Source organism: Falco peregrinus, chromosome 2 (assembly GCF_023634155.1).
Source record: "Falco peregrinus isolate bFalPer1 chromosome 2, bFalPer1.pri, whole genome shotgun sequence".
NCBI lineage: Eukaryota > Metazoa > Chordata > Aves > Falconiformes > Falconidae > Falco > Falco peregrinus.
The window spans coordinates 95487184-95508305 of record NC_073722.1 but is presented as its reverse complement, the minus strand read 5'-3'; the positions used below and the strand labels follow the sequence as shown (position 1 = coordinate 95508305).

The window sequence follows — 21122 nt, the reverse complement described above, 5'->3', positions numbered from 1 at the left end:
TTGCACCCTCACAGATCATTTCATTTCTGCATGATACCATTCAAACAAAAGGGTGATGAGAAAGCAGTTCCACTGCTGGAGACTGACTGCAATTTGTGTTTCATTTTGGCTTAATTCTTTGGCATTAATCCAGCATGGTAAAGCACAAAATGGTGTGACGCAATCCCCCAAATAATAGGTTTTAACTAGATCAGCTTTTAGCAATGTTTGTTACAATTTCACTTCCTAAATGTTAAATAGAATCTCTTACCATGGCCACTAGATGTTGAAACAGATACTCAAATCCATGGACAGCCACCCTTCTTTCTCCCTGCAAAATTTGATAAAAGTTTCGCTGAATAAGGACTTCAGGATTTAAACACTCAATTGTACACAGAAGCACAGAGCCAGCAAATGATTACTTAAAAAAACCTGACCCTGCAGCTCCTACCTATGGAAATATTCCCTAACACAAAAACTGCAGTTAGGGTAAAAACAGAGTCTCAGACTAACTTTACAGAACGCTTCCCCAAAATACCTACTGCTGCATAAGCTACAGTTGTGAACCTTTGTGCTTGTTGCTGGTTTTGTAGATATGAGCTTTCTGTACTGATCTGAGGCTAATATGGAGTGTGTTTTCCTCCAAATGTATAGTTTTCCATCGTTTTCCTTCATTAGTGTGATTTTTTGTCTCACACAATTTGTTCCCGTTATCAGTAGTGCAGTTCAATGCACAGCATTTAAAGTTTTTCATAAGCAGTATGAGACTGATGTAGCTACCATAGAGCAGAGCAATTGCAAGTCAGCTTAATATTAAAGACAGAAACTAAGAGTTGCAGCTTTGCTGTTTTTGTAGAACTCTTAATAAAGTGCAAGCAGTAACAGTGGTGAAATAACAGACAAAATACAGTCCAAATGCCTAAGCAGCCTTCTTTACCGTCTTGCAAGGCAAAGCTAAAAATGTCCTGCAACTAAAGCAAGAATTGAGAATCATGTCACATAGACCAAAAGCTTCTACCTACGAAGTGAATATGCCATTGGTTTTTCATGTAATTTCCTAGTGGAACAGAACCATAACTTCAAGATCAAAGTAATCTTGTAGGAAATAAGGGAGTTAAGTCATCCATCATTCAACCAGCATCAACCTTCATACTATGAAAAAGTAGCTTCAGAGCAACTGTAACTTAAGTTCATCCCAGTTCAAAATAGCTGACAGCTTCTGTGTACCAGTCTGCACTTAGATGGGAGATACATGCAGACTCTTGACAACAGTAACATCCAGTTAACGTTCACATCCAATTTGTAGCAATCATTATAAAAAAAAAGATGCCAGTACTATAAATCATGGTACTATAAAGGACTAAATATGATTGCAAGCCAGAATATCTTTGCTTCCAGTTCTAGTGGCTCTTTTCTGAACTGCATAATCACATCAGTCAACATATAATATATACACATTTTCATAACTCTGTAAAACCAGGAACTGCTAGATGCTCCAGGGCAATTCAGGATGCTGACATAACTACTAGCATCCTGGCCACAAGTATAAGGCCCACTTTAGAATTAAAATTGTTCTCTTCAGTAATGCGGGAACACCAGCTGAAATTGTTTCTGCCTTTTTTCAGATCTGCGAAGGGTCCAACATTATTGGACCTTTTAGTTTTTAATTTAGCTTTCCAAACAGCTAAAACGTTGTTCTTTAAGAACTGCATTTAAGGCTATCCTGACTTAAGAGATGGATTTTTATATTCAATGGGACATACCCACACAAGTACGAAGATTTTGGGTATAAGATTTTTTTCATTTGAATGATCTCTTCAATGTGTACATTTAGCAATTCCTACACAGAACTGATGGACACACCTGCTTCAGAGAAAAGCAACTAATAGCTTTTTTTTTTTTAATAACAGAAGTGCTGCTTCAGAAATCCCAGCACAGAAACACTATTATCTTCTGTACTTGTTTCTGGTTTTGCAAAAATACCACAGGATTCCCCTCTCCCCTTTTAACCTGAGTGGTACATTTTGCTCATCTATTTACAGCTTTATTGACCCTAAAGAGATTTAGCACCCTGAAGCTTCACGCTTACTCCTAGTATTTCTGGCCTTACATTTGTGTCTCTGAAACCAGCAGTCTTTGACTGATAGTTTACACTAGATGAAAAACTGCCCTTTTAGCCTTAATTATCATGTATGCAACAGTTAAAAAAATATAAATAATCACAGCTTAGTGGATTGAAATGCTACAAGAAGTCTTTCCATTCGTAATGTAGTGTCTTCCTTCCCTGGATTGTACTACCCTGCAGCAGTACATAAAAGCTCTGCAAGTCCTGCAAGTGTTGTTGGTGTGCTACACAAATCAAGCTTTCATCCCATTTTACATTATTCGTTCTACCCAACATAGGTAAAGCAACAGAGAACAGTACCCTTAAACAGACATTATTTAAAGAATCCTTTCTGCATGCTCATTTAAACAAGGTACTTAATTTAACAATAACATTCATCTTGATTGTTTCATTTCATAGATAACTGAAAAAACAGCCTATTCAAAAAGACCATGCAAATCATTCTACCACTTATGTAAATACCAACAACAGCTGAATCCTCACCTACAGAGAAGCAAAGCAGTTTTTTGTTCCTATTGAGAGTGCCGAGTTCTGAAAGTAAATAATTTTTTATTCAGTCATTGGATGACAGCTAAATATATGTTGTAAAAAAATCTTATGTCAAATCTTTGTTGCTTGTAGTTAACTGAAGTTTAGGAAGTATCCAACTGTCACATATTAGTTACCATGTTATTAAATCCATCCTGTTTGTAAGCTTCTCCAAGGATCGACACCAATTCTTACCTCTGACTCATCCCTTCCCACCCCCGAAATCTAAGTATGACTCTACAATGTATTCTTAGGAACAGCATCAATCTTCAATGGCATTTACTTACCAGAGGCAGCACAGCCGTGTTACAAAATGAAGGTACTACGGAGTTCCATGGCAACTACCAGTGCATTTGAAACACTTTAATTATATTTGAGCTTTTTCCTCCTCTTCATTTTTCCTTTTTTTCCCCCAGCTATCCTGCTTTACACAGTTTGCAGTAAAAATAATTCTTCTTAGCAGCTAACAGGTCTTTCAGATATCTTCTAGAATCTCTGCTATCTCTCTTTTCATGACATTTTAAAATCTGTGAATCAGGTTATAAAAGTATGTTAAAAATTAAAATCTTCTTAAGAGACAATGAGCCACCTGACTGATACCCTGAATATTTTACACAGATCAGGCATTTTTAGATGTGCACAAGCATTTTAAAATACTGTCACTGTTCCAAATGCTGTAAACAAACATGACTGCTATGCCAACAGGAATCTGTGGGAAAAATTGAGTGATGCCTGCTCATGCTATACCCACCTCATTACAAATTTTATTACTCATTCATTTTAGTAAACTCTAATCTAGGTTATTATGCCACACCCATCACCATGGGAATGTGACTTAAAAGCAGAAGAAATACTTTGCTATTCAGCTTTTTCTCAGACCTTGTAGTGTGATCAGATTGCAGTTTCAATATACAAAAGCCACTTGAGTAGTTACACCTGACAGATTTAAAAAAAAAAATAAAAAAATCAGTAATTACAAGGATCTTCAGTGAAGCAACAATATATAGCACTTGATAGGAGCAGTGAAATATAAATGAACAGCAATGAATTCATTCCTAACCACGAGAGAAACAGCAGGGAAAACTCCCCATTCCTAATTAACCATGTCTTACAGCAGAGGTAAATACTGTAGGAGTTTTTACTTACTGGTTCTGCTCAATCTTCTTCAGAGCATTACCCATACCGACTACCACCACCATAGAAAGGACAGTTTAAAAGATAAGATTTAACAGAACAGTTAAGAGATACCTCTGAGTGCCCAGTATTTTGCATGATTACCCCTATTTCAAATTCATTACTAAACGCTAAAAACAAAAATTATACAGTTCCTGCCACAGGCTGTCCACTTTTCTGAGATCAAAACACATGCATTACAAAAACTGTATTTAAAGAAAAAAGAAGCATTACAGGAACTTTTATAAGTTTTCTTTACAATCTGAAAGGCAAAAGAGTAACAAATGAAAGCATTCTATTCCCAGCTCTGTTTTGCTTTACCAGGTAAGCAAAGAAATTTTTAGGCTAACAGAGGGTAACTTTTGTTTTAACATACGGGTTATATAGAACAGTAGTGAAAAAAGGTTTGTTCTGACAGCCTCAGACTTGAAACTAAACATCTACAGATGTTTAAGATGGACAGAATAAGAAAAAAAAGAATTCTCAATAGATGGTATAGGTGGTCTAAATCTAACAGTTCACACTTTGATTCATAACAGGATTCAGGGACAGCCTCTAAACACCATATCCAGCCAGCCCAAACGCCAGGCAGGGCCTGGTAGCCCAGTGCCTTCCATTAAGAGCTCCAGGCAGCTTTCAGCTTGACGTTTTTCTAGTCCCCTGCCGGCAGGCTACTGAAGTGCCTACTTTTGCCTATCAATAACGAACTCGTCCTACAGATTTTGACTATATAGGAAAATGTTTGTACCACCTATTTATTAATTATATTGATATCATTAGGAAAAAATGAGCACTGGTATCAAATGATACTTGACTTACCCTCAAAACCATATCTGAATAAGACAGACAGGGATAATATCAAGACTAAAATGAGCAACTCTAAACATCTGCTAACAATTTTGCAAAAGAAGCACAAAAGCAATATAAAAAAAATAATTCTGAGCACACAGGCAACTCTGTATTTACAAAAGCCTAGAGTCTTCCATTATGTTAAAAACCAAGACTTTTAAATGGGAACAAACACAGTTGCGGGAATTTTAATTCAAGCGTGTATGCAAGTGTGACAGCATGGGCCACGTGCTTTGAATAGTAGCAGACTGCAGGTGAAGGACAAAAACATTTGCTGACTTGAACAACCAGTCAGTCCAGTCACCTTGGACAAAAATACCAGTGGATATAAAACGTGGACCCAAACACAGTTCATTCCTGCCCCAAGCCCCCCAAATAGTATTTGCTTTAAATACCACAAGACATCATCTTCCAAAAATGAAAAAGCTCTGTATCTCCAAGTAGTTTGTGTGCAATAAACACAAAAGCGGCCAATATAAAATGCTGAACAACTTAAAATTAAGAGTATTACAAAATTAAGATTTAATATATTTAAATTAGAATTTACTGTTACATTAAAAGCCATGTTGCTGAAATGACTTCTCTTTACCCTTACTCTTAATACCTTCAGTATAAACCTTGGAAGCAATAGTTAACAGCTAATTTAATGATAAGCCTGAGGATTTGTACAAACATGGAAGACTTATCTATTCTGATCAATTAGGTGGAAGGGTGATTTGACTTTACTGTAAACATATAGAGCACTAAAGGGTAACATAGCATATAAAGATGATTTCTACCTTGCTGTTTCTGTAAGCAAGGCAGAAGCACTAGGCTGCATGTCCTACTAAAGCAGCAGCATTTCATAACAGCTATTAAAAAAAGATCTTCTAAGGTGTGGAGAGAGAACTGCTTGTTTAAAATATGAGCACCTCAACACACCCAAAAGGTGTGTACACTTGAAATCATTACCTCATGCCCTGCATCACATTATTATCCACATGTGAATGATGCAGCACACAGCACATAATGGCTTATGTAAACTGCGATTACTAGCTTTTAACTCCATGGGTGGAGGATGCATGGAGAAAGCTTCTCAATAGAGATGTCTTTGTAAAGCGTGCAAAAGCTGGAAGCAACGTATTATTACCTATTCCTGCTACAGAAAATAATACTATTTCTCCTATAAAACATGGGAAAAGAAGTGCCTTTCACTTTAGCATTACAATGAACGTTTACCTTGACCATTGCTTTCCAAACGCAACCAGATAAAGTGAACTGGTGTATGCTGGAAAAAGTTTTTTCAGCATCTCAGAAGACAAGCAATTCATATACACAGACACTTCGGTTTTCCCCTCCTGTAAAGTTTAGAGAAAAAAAGTAAATAAATGTAAAGGCTTTAACTACAAAAAACCCTGAGGTTCTCTTAAATATTCAAATGCAGAGTGTACTAATGTATTAAAAGATTCTTTTGGAAATATGTAGTACATGCAAAGCTAGGAATTTTAAAGAGTAAGTTCAGTCTCTTAAAGTTATCGTATCAAAGAATCCTTTGAACATCCCCCCTTCACCAGCCTTTTCTTAGACACTCAAAAATACTTGGGTTTACTATGCCTCTCACTTGGCAAGACGACTTCTTTTTCTGCATTTATGTAAGGACAAATGCTTTACCAGCGCCAACGAATACTGTTAAGGCAATCTAGTACTCCCTCTGTTGGCAATGCAACTGATGTGCAGTCATTTCACCTACAGTTCCCTCTGAAGACTATTAAAGAGAAGAAGAAAAAAAAAGTGTTAGAACAATTAATCAGCAGAATTACATGTTTTTGAACTTTCAGATGTGGGCAATTCTTCAGATTATTAAAATTGAATAGTATAGCAAACATCTATTTATGCAGATAAAATAGTTTTCACAGCTTTTTGATTATGAAATCCAGCAGCTGTGACCCTTCCTAAAATATTTAACTTTATTCATCCTCATTTTAATCGACTTGTTTTTCTATTTATCTTCAGCAGCTGATTTACAAAAATCTGCAGTTTGACAGTTTAGGACTCCAATTAAACATCTTTATATAAAATTCATTTATTAAACCTCTGTACACAACAATGAACACGTATGTACAGCAAGTTTACATGAAGGATGATGTTACAAAAGATACAGTGGTAATTAAAACTGACCCACGTAAATAATTTATAAAAATACCTGAAATGGTGAAGATAATGCTGGCAATCCCTGATTATTTTCATCCAATTGTCAGGATTTTGATGTGGGGAATCTTAATACTAGACCTTCTTAAAAACATTCTGAATATATTAAACTTATCTACAGGATAATTAGCAAAATGTATAAAGTATAGATTATTTTACAAAGGACAGATATTAAAAAAAAAATCACCAATCCACCTGAAACTCAAGGACAATATAAATCTCAGCCAAAGTAATGAACAGCAAACCACAATCTCCTCTTTTCAGAATTTCATGTATCGGCAAGTAAATCACTCTTAACAAATCAACAGTCCTGTTATTCCTTAGTGGAAGGATGCAATCTGGGAAAATTCTTCTATATTTTCTGGCCACATCGGTGGTCCTCATCAGTACAGAAAACGCTGCACCGATTTCATTTCCAAGGAAGAACAGGGCAGACCTGTATTTGTCAAGATTTTCTCCTTCCCACAAAAGGATGAGGAAGGTTATCAGAGTTTGTAAAACTGGAGGAAAGAGAAGGAAGCAGTGATTTGGACATAATGGAACAAAGGAAGACCAGTTAAAACGAAGTCTTTTTCTTTTGCTGGCTTCTTGGGGAATTTTTTAACACGCTTCTTATTCGTAGATAAACACCTGTTGATTCTGCCATATTTTCAAATTCAAATGGTGTTATTCCTGCAGCAAACTTGCTCATATCAGGAACAAGACTAGAGTTTTTTGCAGGGGATTCAATGCTTGTGACCATTTTATTATCACCTGTATTTTCTCCATCGTTAACCTCACGGTCAGGACCAGGTATTGTGCTGTTATCCAGCAAGCCTTCAGAATCTGTATTATCAGGATCTTCTTTTAAGTTAAGTAAACTATCTTCTGGATTAGAACTAGTTATAGAATGTTCATTTTCTGGCATCTGTTCACTGATATCAGAAAAACTAGATTCCACTGTAATCACCTTATCAGATGACCTTACTTCTGCAACATCTACTTCATTCCTAGATGGTGACGACGTAACAGAATTTCCAGTTAAAGGTGTATCAACAGGAATATCAGAGTCACTGTTTGTGCTTTCCGCCTGCTCTAGTGCTGCCCAGATTAATCGCTGCTGTTCCTCTAGCTCTTCCAAGGTCAAAGTATCCTCATCCATGACTGAGTCCACTATTTTTGGCTGTGGAATATCACTGGAAGGATTCAATGGTGGAGTAGTCCTAGGAAGAAGAGGGCGGGTGGGGGTTGAAGGTTGAGGTGGTGTAAGATTTTGTGGAGGTGTTCCTTGTGGTAAAGGAGGAGGAGATGACATCAATGGACGTCCTGGTGGCAGTGGAGGTTGGAACTGAAAACTGTTAGGAGTTTCAGACCTTCGTGACACTTCCAGATCTAAAAAAATTATTAAAAGACATGTATTAGAATCTGAAGTTTGACTAGGACAAGATTCAAAGTGCCGATGTTCTGATTAACTAGCAGACTGAATGTCTTCTGATCCTCGGTTTTCAGATGAGATAAACTTTCTGAAGGTTTTAACATCCACTGAAACTATGATTTTGGGGATTTTAACCCTGCTAGCTATTCAAGAAATAAAAAAATAATAATAAAAAAAGATAAAACACTCTTGAATGTATGAAGAACAAACATATTCCACACTGAGACACACTGAAGGATTTCCTCATAGGAAATCCAAAAGGAAAGCCAAAAGTTCTCCAGCTAATCTAACATTTAAACAACACTGTAAGTCTTCCCATGAGTTTGATTGATTTTTAAGAAGTTGTGAGCTTGTAACTTCCTATGTTATTTCATCTAAGTATTTAAGGATTTGGAGGTCTCCATAACAGAAAACTTTCTTTAGGATACAGCTGAAATAAAGAAATTAGGATTTGTAATCTAACATTCCAATTGCTCTGAGCACACTTGAAACCTCCTGCATGGTACTGGAAGATACAACAATCACAGCAGCAGAGGTGGCTTATTGTAGACAGGCCCAAATGTAACTGACACTGCTAGTGTTATGTTAGAAGTTACTTGTTTCTCTTTACGAACACTGACATTTCAGTTCAGAGCAAGTTATTTTGAAAATAACAATTGAAACTAGGGAAAAATACTGCAGAATAACTATACCAGAATCCAGGTCCATGTCAGCTGCCGGTACCTCCAAATTGTCTTTTGGTCGTTTTGCATTATGAGACCTTGACTGAGATGCAGCCCTTTTATTACTAGATTTTGGAATTGGCTGAAGAGAAATTACCCAGGAAAACAAAAGAAATTAGTATTAAACTGTGCAAAGTAACACTTCCAGCTATAAGAACATATTTTAAACATTTTCATAACTGTACAATCATGTGGTGACCCAGTGTGTAAACTAGATACTTAAGTTCAGTTTTAATGCAACTGAACAGAACTTTATTCTTGTTCAGGTTCAAGTGGCAAAAGACTCTCTGTTCCGAACACAGGATTACAACCAGCTTTCCACCTGGACACCTAGATCTTATGAAACCATCATAACTCAAGTACTGCATGTCCCTTCCTGGAAGGCTTAGAATTTACTGTTTAATTCTGTGCAGTATTACACTTTGGGACTGAGAGCAGAGTATACATCTTCCATCCTTAACTAGAAGTATCCTGCACTAGATAACACTAGGCTAGAGTCACATTAGAGAAGACCTGAGAATGATACATAACAGGTATCTGTAATAAGATCACTAAATCATGACTATGGCAAGTAAGCTTTACACTTAATAGGGAATTCTGGAACTAAGACCATTTTTAGGCTGTAAAAGCTTATAGCAACATTTTTTCACAACTGTTTATAAAATACTGCACAATTGGGATCTGCTTATATTAACTGAAATAATGGAATTTGTCCTAAAAATGAAGCCCCTTTTTGTTAAAACAGATAAGCCAAGAACCAGCATTTCACACCTGATAGTAATAATAAAGTCTATTCCCTTGTGCAAAAAAGAAGATAGAAACAAGAGATCATCTCTGGCTACACTAACTACAAGACAACTTTTTTTTCCTTGCAAATAACAATGAGATATACTCACTGCATGATAGTTAGAAAGGTAGTTTGCAAAAACATCCTTCTGTTGAGATGGCTGCATGGGGATGGAACCAAATATCTGCCATTCCTACAGGGAGAGGAGGGGCAGGAAAGAGAACTTATGTTGCATATAGCTGGCTAATAACACAACAGTAAAACGTGAGAAACGCTGGCAGATTAACAAGCCAAGATGAATTCAAGTTCTCATCAAAAGCCTCATTTATCAGAGTAAATGGATCTTTAGGAGAAATTTCTGACAAACCAAAGTACTCTCACCTGTGAACACAACCAATGCAATGAACTATGACTGGGTTGTAGGAATAATAATAAAAAAATCATCACCTTTACAAAACGTTAGCCATTTCACAGCTATCTTGTTAACCATTTTACAGCAACTACTCTTTAACACTTGTAACACAACTGCAAACTTTCCCTTGAAATAACTGTTCAGCTGAAAAAGGCTTAATTTGAAAAAAATGTTACTTTTTAAGGAAAACTGAAAAAAACTTGAGGACAGAACTTTAGTTAAGAATACTGAATGAAGAAACACATTCAGAGACCACTAAATGGGCAAACATAAAAGCGTAAAAGAAAATGTACAGGTACTTCTTTTCAATACACTTGCATTAACATCAGTGATGAAGTTTACTAACAGCAGGTTAAAATGCTTTTGAAAACAAAAGTTCAGCATCCACCACCGCCACAGGAGACCCCTCGTGCACACTGTTCTTAAGAGGACACGCACTATGAGGGTATTCTGGTACGATTCATTTGTTGTAGCTGTAACAGAGCTTCCCAGAGGTTGTGCACTGGTCTGATGTAGTTTTCTATCATTTAAATTATATTTATGATAACTCCCACAGTAATTTTCATATTCCAAAACCATTCAGAAAATGTATACGTATGCAACGAACAGGTATTAATGTTGAAGTTTTGTGTTTTAAAAATAAATAAATAAAATAAATCAAACCCCCCTTCTAGGCTCCTGTTGGTCTCTCAATAGAAATAATCACTACAGAAGCACTATCAGACCCTATCCACAAGAGCTGTGACAGATATCAGACAGATGGAAGTCACAAATACCTCAAGAACCCCACTCCCAAACCAGGTGCTTAAAAATAAAAGCCTGTTGAAAGAAAATGGTCAGATGCACAATACAAAACCTTAACTTTGGCTAAAAGCAATGAATGTTACTCAGTTTAGAAGGCAGAGGATAGCCACTTACATCTGGGATCCCACTTGGAGTGGATATATTAAAGCCTGGATAGTTTATCAATTTGGTGACATCATAAGTAGTGTGTTTTGGTTGGCAAGATCCTTCATCTTCTGTTCCACCATCACCTATAACAAAATATAATTACTATTGATGCCAATTAACATTATGGAAAAAAACCACTAGATTTAAGGACAGGGTTTTGGTTTTTGGACTCTAGGTATTGATGAGAGGCTTTGTGACGCACAAAGGCAGTAAGTGACCAAATCTATTAGATACATGCATGAAGCTTCCCCAGAAACCTAACTGGGTATTCGTACTACTACTACTTTTCAAGTATCGTTACTAGCTTCAGAATTTGGCACCAGGATTGTTCTCTGAGATTCAGCATAAATGCTGGTCATTAATAAAAAACTGGTGAATTACTTGGTAAATTGGGTTTCAAGAAATGTATTCTTCGCTTGCCAGCAGTCTTCTTTTATTATGTAAGAGTAAGTTACTGAACCTTTGAAAGTGTTACAGTTTCTTTCACAAAAGAGAAGCTTATTAAAAAAAGGAAGAGGAAATCTGACTATAAGCTACTTGCAAGTCTTGCACAGTTTCACAGGAACTCCACGTTCTAGTAGCAAGGATTGATTAGAGTGAAATCACACTGCCAAAGAGTCTTCATCTACACACTGCAAACATTATAGAAGTTGTTTCATTGTCACATCATAGATAGATGAAAAGGGAGTATTTTTAGATGCCTTTAGAAAAGAAAACTTGATTTACAACTTTTTCACTCTTCCATGAGGAAGATGAAGATTTACCAACTAGATACTTTGCCTTCTGAATAGGGTGCAGCCAGAGAATAGCCTGGATACTGAAAACCACATTCCTGCAGCACATTCTTTACCTTTTCCATCGTAAAGTGCAAGTCCAGAGTGCTCCATTTCAGCCTCCTTGAGCCAACCCGGAGGATAACCCAGCTGACGCATGCGATATATAAACGGAGGAATACTCTTATCTGTGACACCAAGTGCATCTTTAAGTTCCCCACTAAGAAAACAAACAGAAAACAAGATGTCCTCCAGTAAAATCCATAACTGAGTTTTGAGAAAAGGAAGTTATGAACATTTTGTTGAATTTTAAACTGTCAAGTTAAAATAACTTAGTTTTAGTTCAAACTATGTTGCTTGACAATTCCAGATGTAACAATTTTACATTACTCTGATGTTAAAGATAACTTTTAACACTTGCATTTCTCATATGCTGAAATATTTAATGATAATTAATTCTATGCTGAGAACAACTTAGCTTGTTACTTCTGATTCATGGCCTTAACTGTAGTTACCACAACAAAAAGGGTGGAACTTAATGCAACACTAAATTTACTGGTGATTTCTTTGGAGACTGCTAGACATATTATGATTTTTTAAAAACATTTTTAATAGAGAGAAAAAGAGAGGAAGGAACACTCAAAGCTCAAAATTTTCAGAATTTTGCACGCATTTTTAGATCATTAAGAACATAATGTATTTGCAATTTGAGTAGTCAAACAGTAACATCTGTCTCCCTACGTTAGGCATGGGGAAGGGTAGGACTATTAAGCTAGCAAAGAGTTTTCATTTGAAAAGTGTATGTACAATTTATTAAAATCTTATTCAGCAAACAAATTCAAATATAATACACCCATAGCTAAGATAGTAGATGGACTTAATAGAACTTCGGAAAGTAACATCTGGCAGGCACTCCAAAGGCAGAAAAGGTATTCCAGAAAAGCAGTGCAACAGCTAATGGAAGGAAAAAAAGATACCTAATTACTCCTGGTTTAAATTTTCCAAACCTCTCTTCTACTTCTTCTGCGTGATAACGCTGCTGAAAATTCTGATTGCTTGCTTCACCACATGCTTCCATAAACTCCTTTCTCTTCTCACTTATACGAGCTGCATTTCGTGGCTTAAAGATAATACAATTGGGAAGTTTAGATTTGTACAATTTATATACTCCTTCATCCAACATAAAACTGGTATTCCTTGCCCTGAGCACACTTAATTGTTTATCACATGGACACGTGAAACAGTTGTAATGAAAACCACAGAGCAAAAACCCAAGAGTACTTGCATTGGATCTGGGAACTACAAAACAGGAAGAAAGACTGTTCTAACTGAAAAATGGCCCTCCATAAATTAAAGGAGACATTCAAACCATTACACTACAAAATTAATTTATATTCTGATTTAGTATGTTAGAATTTATAAGTACGAACAGCATAATCTAATCAACAGAGATGAATAACTATTTGTGTACATCCTGACCCCAATGCATCTAATTTTTTTTTTTTTTTTAAATGATGCAGTTACAATGAAACATTTCTTGGAGAGCAGCTGCCTTTTGAATACTGATGTACATTTACCTTTGGACAGTCTTTCATTTGATGGTCTTCAGAACCACAATTGAAACAATGCGGTTTTGGCCTGCTTAAAAAATGCACAAGAAATTAAGCCTGAAAATAATTTTACAATGTTAAATGCACTTAATTATTTTAAATCTCATAAGATTTTTAGACTTAGATAAAACTGTAAGCATTGCTTGCTGATTTCATATGCTGTCTTCTGCTTCTCTTAAATTGACTGCTTAATGTTAATCTTCAAAATAGAGTAACAGAATATTATTTATTTCACAGTAAGAACAGGAGAAATGAGAAAAAATGTGGGCACAGCATTGGGGGTGGGGTGGGGGCAGAACACATGACAGCATGTGGTGAGGAAAAGAAAGAAAACCAAAATTAGAGTGGAAAAGTCATACTTCCAGGCAGAATGGGGCATTTATATCCCATATAATACAGATCTATTCCTTTAAGAGGGAACAGAATAGTTACAGAATAATTCAGGCTGGATCTCAGGAGATTTCTATTCTAGTCCCTTAATCAAAGCTGGGGCAGCTGTGAGATCAGACCAGGTTGCTCAGTGGAGACTGCATAACCTCTCTGGGCAGCCTGATCCAAGTTTTCTGCCATAAGGGTGGAAAAGCTTTTCCTTATAGCATGCTGCAGATGCAGAAATCCTTCAGTGAATGCTTTTGTTTCTGATTAAATACGTAAACATTCGCTTAAGACAGCATCAATAAATGAAAAAAGTCTACACACTAAAGTTTATACTATGCCCAAAGGAAGGAAAGTGAAGATGTTAGAACAGTACTTTTACTGCAGAGTACAGATAAGGAACCCCTCAATTTAACATGTCTGTAGTACATTAATACCTCTTTTTCTATTTTTATGCTTGTATTATCACAAGTCTGATCCTTTTTACGATACTGAGATCAGTTACCAGTAGAAACAAGTAGAAGAGCATGACGACTACTTTGGAAAGTCCTGGTCCACAGTTTGAACAAGTCATACATATTGTGAAATTGTGCACTGAAAACCTCGAATGGAAATGCAGCCTGGTTTCAAGTTTAATTTCCCTTGTAAACTCATGCCATGGCAGCAAACATTTTCAACATTACAGGGTGGGGGGATTAAGAAATTCCAAATCCCGATCTCTCACAAGATTTTAGAGAAATATTTTTTTTTCCAAATATTTGTTTTTACCGAATTCCATGGGAACCAGAGGTGAGGACAAAAGGGTGACACAAGAATGAGCGTGCAGGGTAACCCCCAGACACACATGCACACACTCCAACCTCTTGAAGCCTCTAGTAAGATAAAGCGAAGCATGTCTTTTGTTTTGTCTTTATGTAGTATTCAAACAGAAACCTTCTGTGGTGATCCAAGTATTTTATTACCATCCCATATCACGAGCACAACCCTTCAATCTGCTTTCCATTCATATAGTACTATTTCTAATCAAACCAGATTTCAACTCAGCATGCCCCTTTATCTTTGAAATTCCCAGTAAAAGCTTGCCTGATCTTTACTGCATCTGAAATGAGTGACTTCAGATGCTATGAAGACCACACAAGCTGTCAGTTGGAAACTCAATTCGCTTTACTTCTTACCTCCCATAAAAGCTATAGAATCAACTCTCGAGATCAGTCTTAAAAGTCTATAAAATAAGTGAGACAGGAGTTGTTCTACAAAACAGTAAGAATTATGATAGTACACCAGTGCAAGGATGACAAAGCAATCACTAAAAAGGCAAGCAACAAAAGAACCAAGTATAAACCTCGGAAAGTTTTCACACATTGATTTTAGATCCTCCCTAAAGAAAGTCAGTAAACAAGAGAGACCTACTGACTGCAAAGCTTGGCACTGGCTCATTTAAATTAAACTTCTTGCTCAAGTATGTTCAAGGGCTTCTTATACTGGGGAGTAATCACAGCGTACATCTGTACTTTTCAGCTCAAAACTTTATATTGAAGAAGAATACAAACCTTTTTGGTTTTACTTGTATTTCTTGTCCATCTAGGGAGAGAATCTGGCTGAAAACTTGCTGATATCTTTAGATTTCAATAAGGAACTGCTACTGGATGAAGCAAAATTTCAATCTTGTTTAAAATATCAGTGAAAACCTAACAGTGCTTTAAATATAATACTGACTCTTCCGGATTAGGTTACAGATGGGTCCTTGGTATGAAGTTCATAGTATAAACTGTATCTACTATAAAGTGTTTGCTAAGATGGGCTTATGTTGTTTCCTCCTACCCAATTTCTACCTAATAATCAATTCTGTTTTTTATGAGCACTTGCTAAAACTACAACCCTCTTGTTTACAGGCAGAAGTTTCAAGCTAATAATTCTGAAATGCTTCACAGCAATCTTACTTATATTTTGGTAGAGATTCAAAAATATAACTCACTTCTCAAGCAGGTGGAGACAGGTCATATAATACTACTTGTGTTTGCTTTTGGACTGCAATGTGTCAGCTGCTCTGCCCATTTGTCTAAAAATGTGTAAGACAAGAGGGCAGCAAGGGAACCGGCATGGTAAAGACTAAGGGGTTCAGTAGAGTTCAGAAGCACAGCAGTTTCCAGAATCTAACAGTTGCTTTTAAAAGGAAAAGCAGATGCCAGAGACTAGTCAAACTGACGTGTTAATTAAGTGCAGTACTTGAGTCATTTAGAAGTACGGTACCCGACATACCATTTCACTCAGAAGTAAGCACTATTTTAGGCTTAATGTCAACTGCGGGGGCTCTAAAGAAAGATGCAGTAAGAACATTTTAAGAACAGTATTAAAGCTAAGCTGGCAGACTTTAGTCACACTTAACTTGGCATTTTAGGAGACAATCCTGTTAGGCATCTACTTCCTTCATCTAGAGGTTGGGAGATTGTACAAATACCATTTGGAGAACAGGATTGACTTAAAGCACTCTAACAGAGACAGCTTTCCAAATATAAAATTACCACACAGTGCGTACACAGTCAAAGGCAGGCACAAGAAAACACAAGTTAGCCGGTTTAAAAATTTGAAATTTTCATTCAGATACAAGTAGCTTTTTTTAACACTAAGAAATTACCTTTATTACAAGCTTGATAACTAGATATTGCAGAAATGAACGGTGAAAGTGTTTCCTGTCCTGACCCTTTCTGGGGCAGAAGCAATACTGAAAAACTGGGGAGATAAGACCACTTGAGAAACTTCTTGTCATGGAGGACTACAACATTAAAAAACACTTTTCCCAACATTTCCCTCAATCCCATCTTTCAAATACTGGCTTTAATAAACAGGAAAAACCCAACTTAAAAATGAATGCAAGTTAAGAGCATTCATAATTAAATTTTATTCGACTACCTTCCCTCTGGCTCCCATATTTGGAAAAAAACACCTTACAGCATATTTGAGTTTGCCAAGCCATTTTCTTCTCCCAAACAGCAGATTTTATAAAGGGAAAAAACTTATGCGCATCTGGAATGAGCGGTCATTTCAAAAGTAATTACAGACTGGCCCAGGAAACTCCTAAAGTTGCAAGACCTATTTATGGGAGTAAGGCATTCACTCTTCCCAAGCACAAGCCTTCTAAAAATCGGCAAGCCAATCACATCAGAATACTTATCTATTTTGAGTAAAAAAGCCATTAATGACTCATTAAAACTATTTATCTGTAAAGACTGATATGTTTTTGATAGAAAAATACAATCTACTGAACAGATTTTGAGTTCAATTTACCGAATGGCAATCTTTGGATTTGACAAACAGAAAAACCCCTCATTTTATTAAACAGGATACTTAGGTATTTCCCATCCTTCTGTCAGCTGTGGATTCTCATTTAATAAAGGCTGTCCCAGTTTATCAAGACAAAAATTGGTAAAATACAGAACACTTCCTACAACCTGTAGAAAAAAAGTCAGAAAATTGTCAGAAATGTGTCAGTATTTAGGTCAGATTGGTAACATTTATATAAATTTACACTGCTTGAAACACTTCCAGGTTTTCCCCCCCCCGCTCTGTTAAGAATTTACAAGTAACACATGCCCACACCTGTACAATTAAGTATTTTTTCCATTGATGTAGCCAAAACATGCTGAAGGTAACTGCTATTACACTGATAAATTAAATTTAACACAATCTTATTTTAACGGTGGTGTATATTGAATACATAGAATGAAGAGGCAGACCTACCATTGAAGAGTACATAGTCAAAAACTTACACTAAAAGCTTCTTTGATTTTTTTAACAGAATTCGAGCTTGCTGTTTTACAGTCCTCTTCCAAAAGAACACTGGAGGGCTGACATAAAAGTACAAATAATTATTTAAAAATAACAGTAAATAGCTCCTAAAGTACGTAAAAGGCACAGAACGTGCAATACAGCTTCAATTCTTTCATGAAAGATTAAACAGTAGGATGGAGATGTCTACATTAGTCATAATGCTTTCCAAGTCCAAAGTATGACACAGCTTATTTCTAACGTTTTCTTGGATTAGAAATATGATACATAAGAAAAATTTTATTCTTACGTCAAAAGCTAAGAGAAAGATGGAGAGGGAAATGTGCCATGTCACCTTCAAAGTGAATGCTAAAAAGTGAATATTAAGTAAAACTCAGAATTCTAAACTAAGACAAGTGGAAATTTCCAGATTCTGGTGCTCATCTACACTCTTAGATACACTCAAAGTTGGGCCAAATACTATCATAAGAGGATACATTAAGTTTGTACCTTATGGTCTTTTCTTGATTATTTAAAGCAATTTATTACTTTCCTTTTACAGAAATTTCATTAGCAACAATTTTAAAGAAGCATTTTCATGGGCAGAAAGGATATTTTCTTTGTCCTTGCCTTCTATTCTTGGAACAAAAAGTTACACATTTATTTGATAGTTACTTGATTTGCAATTAAACAGGAAAAACATGTAGAATCCAGTTATTAAGCAGTGTAGTATTTCAATATTCCCACCATAAAGATGCAAGAGAAGGAACACCTAATACCAATTTGCTTTCAAGTACCTGTGGCTTAACATTGAAGTGTGTTTTTTCTTGTTCATCTCTTTTCTGCTCTTCGTATTTCTGAACTAAATTAAAAACAAAATCTTCAATTTCTTGATGATACTGCCTGTAACAGAGTGAAGAAGCATACAGAGACAAAGATATGAGCAAGGCTGAAACATATACCAAACGTTGGGTTTGTTTCTTTGTTTGTTTGTTAAGCATTTACCATTTACTAAAGAACTTAGAAAAGGGGCAGTCAACTTCTTTCCTGTTCTCCCCCCAGCTCCCACCAACATGAATGCAATCCATTATTAGAGAGCATCCTAATATTAGTGTGGCAAAAAAATAAACTCAAGAGGCTTGGAAAATTTAATTTACTAAATTTACACACAATACTCATGAAATTCAAACTGCTGTTCTAACTCACTCCAAGATCCTGGAAGTCACACTTTATTTCATGATAAAACCAGATACTGCTAATGAAAGCAACAGACCTGCTGTTAGACTGCTCATTATCCTTTCTCCCCTTCAAGCTTAACAGGTTTATGATATTGAACAGAATATATGTCCATCCTTTGGGAAAACACTAACATATGCAAACAACAACAAAAAGAAATAAATCCCATTTCAGGATTGCTTTTTCTTGGAAAGTACTTACTTAGAAATGACATTGTTCATAAATAAAATCTGTAACAGAGGCCCATCAAATTTGGAATTTTCCACTGAAATTCCACTAGAAGAACAGAACAGAGACAGACAATGGTTACAGTATTAGCTTTACTGTCAATATTCCCTATCTGTTTTATCACAGCAAAGAGTGTGTACTCCACAGAGAGAGGAAGGTTTGGCCAATGCAAGTTCTGTCCTTTTAAGAAGTTCCTAGTCACTTAAACAGAAAGCATCCTATTTCAAGCAATGCAGGTTGCCTGGAATGATGCGGAAAGAAAACAAAACAGAACACCACACTACAGAAGTTTTCTTCAAACTATAGCCAACTCTTATAAAATCTTATAAATACAGATCTCTTTATTTATTCAATTATTTTAATGGACTAGTTCTCACTGCTGAACTTCACAAAACCCTGCTTCCCTAAAGGGCTCGTAAGTTTCATAAACAGATAGATACACACAAATAAAGCTTGCAGCAATACAAACTAAGTTGTCCATGTCAAATCAAAAAGACTTGTCAGGAATGAGAACAGCATTTTAGAAGCCCAACAGCTGAGCAGGGACAGGGACATAGAAACCAGGTTTCTAAAAGATGTGGCAGACACTGTTACCTCAGGCAGCTCTTACCTCAGACAAACTCTATTTCAAACACATATAGGTCATAAGAAGTGTTTTAAGTCAGTGTTAACATACCTAGGACGAGTCAGGATATTCAGCTTCCTTTTAAGTTCCTGATGTTAGTTTATTGTTAAGGAACATTACTTTCTTCAGAAGACACAGACCCAAACCTCAACTAATTAAAGGATCAAAACAAACAAGAAAACACCTAACAAAGATTCCACAGAATAATGAACGGGGTTTCAGACTTTCCTTTTCACTGCACAGAGGATTACCTACAAATCCACGTTACTGAAGAAACACAATAAAATGCAAAAAAAACCAGCTCAAAAAACCCCAAGTGAAAAAAGAGGATGATCCAGATAATTGATAATCTGCAACAATCCAGATAATATAAATTGTTAAATGCACTATGGCTGAATTGTCGAATTTATAGTATGTCTGACTTATAGTATGTTATTTTAAAAATACAATCTTCACCAAAAAAGTCAACAGTAGGACACACGTACTTGTGAATAGACAATGAACTATAAAAAACATTTCAGATTCTACTCTGCTGCAGCATCAAACGCAAAAACCCTGTAGGTTACCAGTCACAACTTATCACGTTTAGTATTATTTCTATCTCTGTTAAAAATTTGATTGCCAAAGTGAACGTACAGCTCTTTCTTTTCCCTAAAAAGACAGAAAGGCGCAGGTCCGGCGTCAAATGTTTTCACGGTCATCCCAGCACTCAAGAACTCAACTACCTCCTTTGCCAAGTGAAGCGAAGCCGGCACGGACCTGCACGTCCTGAGGAAAACAAAATTCTGAGGAAAAACGAGCCGCCAAGGCGGGAGCCGCCGGGAGTTGCCCCCTCCCCGCCAAGCTCAAATCTCATTATCCTTCAGGGCGCGCCAGGGGGAGACGGATCGGGCCCTCCCCCACAAAGGCAGCGGGCCCAGCCCCGCCGAGGTCCCCGGGAGGCGGCCCCCAGCCCCGGGAGGGCCGGCGCCAAGGCTGGCCCGGAAGGGAACCGGCAGCGGGAGCGGCGCCCCCTTCCCCCGCCCCGCCGGGCCCTCCCCACAGCAGGCCCTGCCTCTCCCGTCAGGATATTCTCCGCCCGCAGCCGCCGCACCGTCTCCTCACGGTCCCGCAGCCGCGCGTACAGCTCATCCAGGGCCTTCTCAGGCATCTCCCCCTCCTCCTCGAAGTTGAGGCGCGACGATGGCGGCGGCCCGTTCTCGTCCTCGAGCTGCTCGAAGAGCTCGCGGTCCCCGAAATCCACCTCAGCCGCCATCTTAAGCTGCAGCAGGAAGGGAGGGGCTTGGCGGGGGGGGAAGCTGCCGAGGGGGCAAAGGGCAGTGGCAGCCGCCGCTCGCAGCGGGAAGCGCCGGGCGGGCGGGCCCTGTCCCCGTGGCGGAGCCG

At 37.2% G+C, this 21122-nt stretch overlaps 2 protein-coding genes across 17 annotated transcripts in view; both read right to left on the bottom strand.

Annotated features, from left to right (window-relative positions):
• The window catches only part of CLIP1 (CAP-Gly domain containing linker protein 1), an 81437-nt gene extending 74884 nt beyond the window's left edge, over window positions 1–6553 (bottom strand). For 4 of the 9 annotated variants that reach the window (XR_008745792.1, XM_027787091.2, XM_055795913.1 and 1 more), the window contains exon 1: window positions 251–6553. The gene's annotated coding sequence lies outside the window, so the exon portion shown is untranslated. The remainder of the gene's footprint in view (window positions 1–250) is intronic. The other 5 variants (XM_055795905.1, XM_055795903.1, XM_055795907.1 and 2 more) reach the window with 5 other exon arrangements.
• A 147-nt stretch (window positions 6554–6700) lies between these two features.
• Window positions 6701–21037, bottom strand: ZCCHC8 (zinc finger CCHC-type containing 8). 8 transcript variants are annotated; one of them, XM_055795915.1, is made up of 14 exons: window positions 20833–21037; window positions 20376–20507; window positions 19088–19162; window positions 18448–18553; window positions 17653–17730; window positions 17231–17334; window positions 15436–15501; window positions 13478–13541; window positions 12878–13020; window positions 11978–12120; window positions 11095–11210; window positions 9874–9957; window positions 8948–9059; window positions 6701–8212 (listed from the first exon to the last, which is right to left on the bottom strand). In XM_055795915.1, exons 1-14 carry the CDS (start codon window positions 20868–20870, stop codon window positions 7398–7400), a joined length of 2076 nt encoding a protein of 691 aa, XP_055651890.1. In that variant the 5' UTR covers window positions 20871–21037; the 3' UTR covers window positions 6701–7397. The 8 variants fall into 8 exon arrangements, with proteins under 8 accessions (XP_055651890.1, XP_055651891.1, XP_013154792.2 ...); XM_055795916.1 differs by having other exon boundaries at window positions 13478–13538; window positions 20833–21036; XM_013299338.3 differs by lacking the exon at window positions 20376–20507 and adding an exon at window positions 19791–19833 and having other exon boundaries at window positions 20811–21033.
• Window positions 21038–21122: the final 85 nt, after the last annotated feature.

Coding starts and splice junctions, on each gene's coding strand:
- ZCCHC8 (XM_013299338.3), bottom strand. CDS start 20,994: ATGGCGGCTGAGGTGGATTTCGGGGACCGCGAGCTCTTCGAGCAGCTC. Junction 13,542..15,435: donor ATACAAGTAAAACCAAAAAG/GTTTGTATTCTT, acceptor GCATTTTTTAAG/CAGGCCAAAACCGCATTGTT. Junction 8,213..8,947: donor TGACATGGACCTGGATTCTG/GTATAGTTATTC, acceptor TAATTTTTTTAG/ATCTGGAAGTGTCACGAAGG.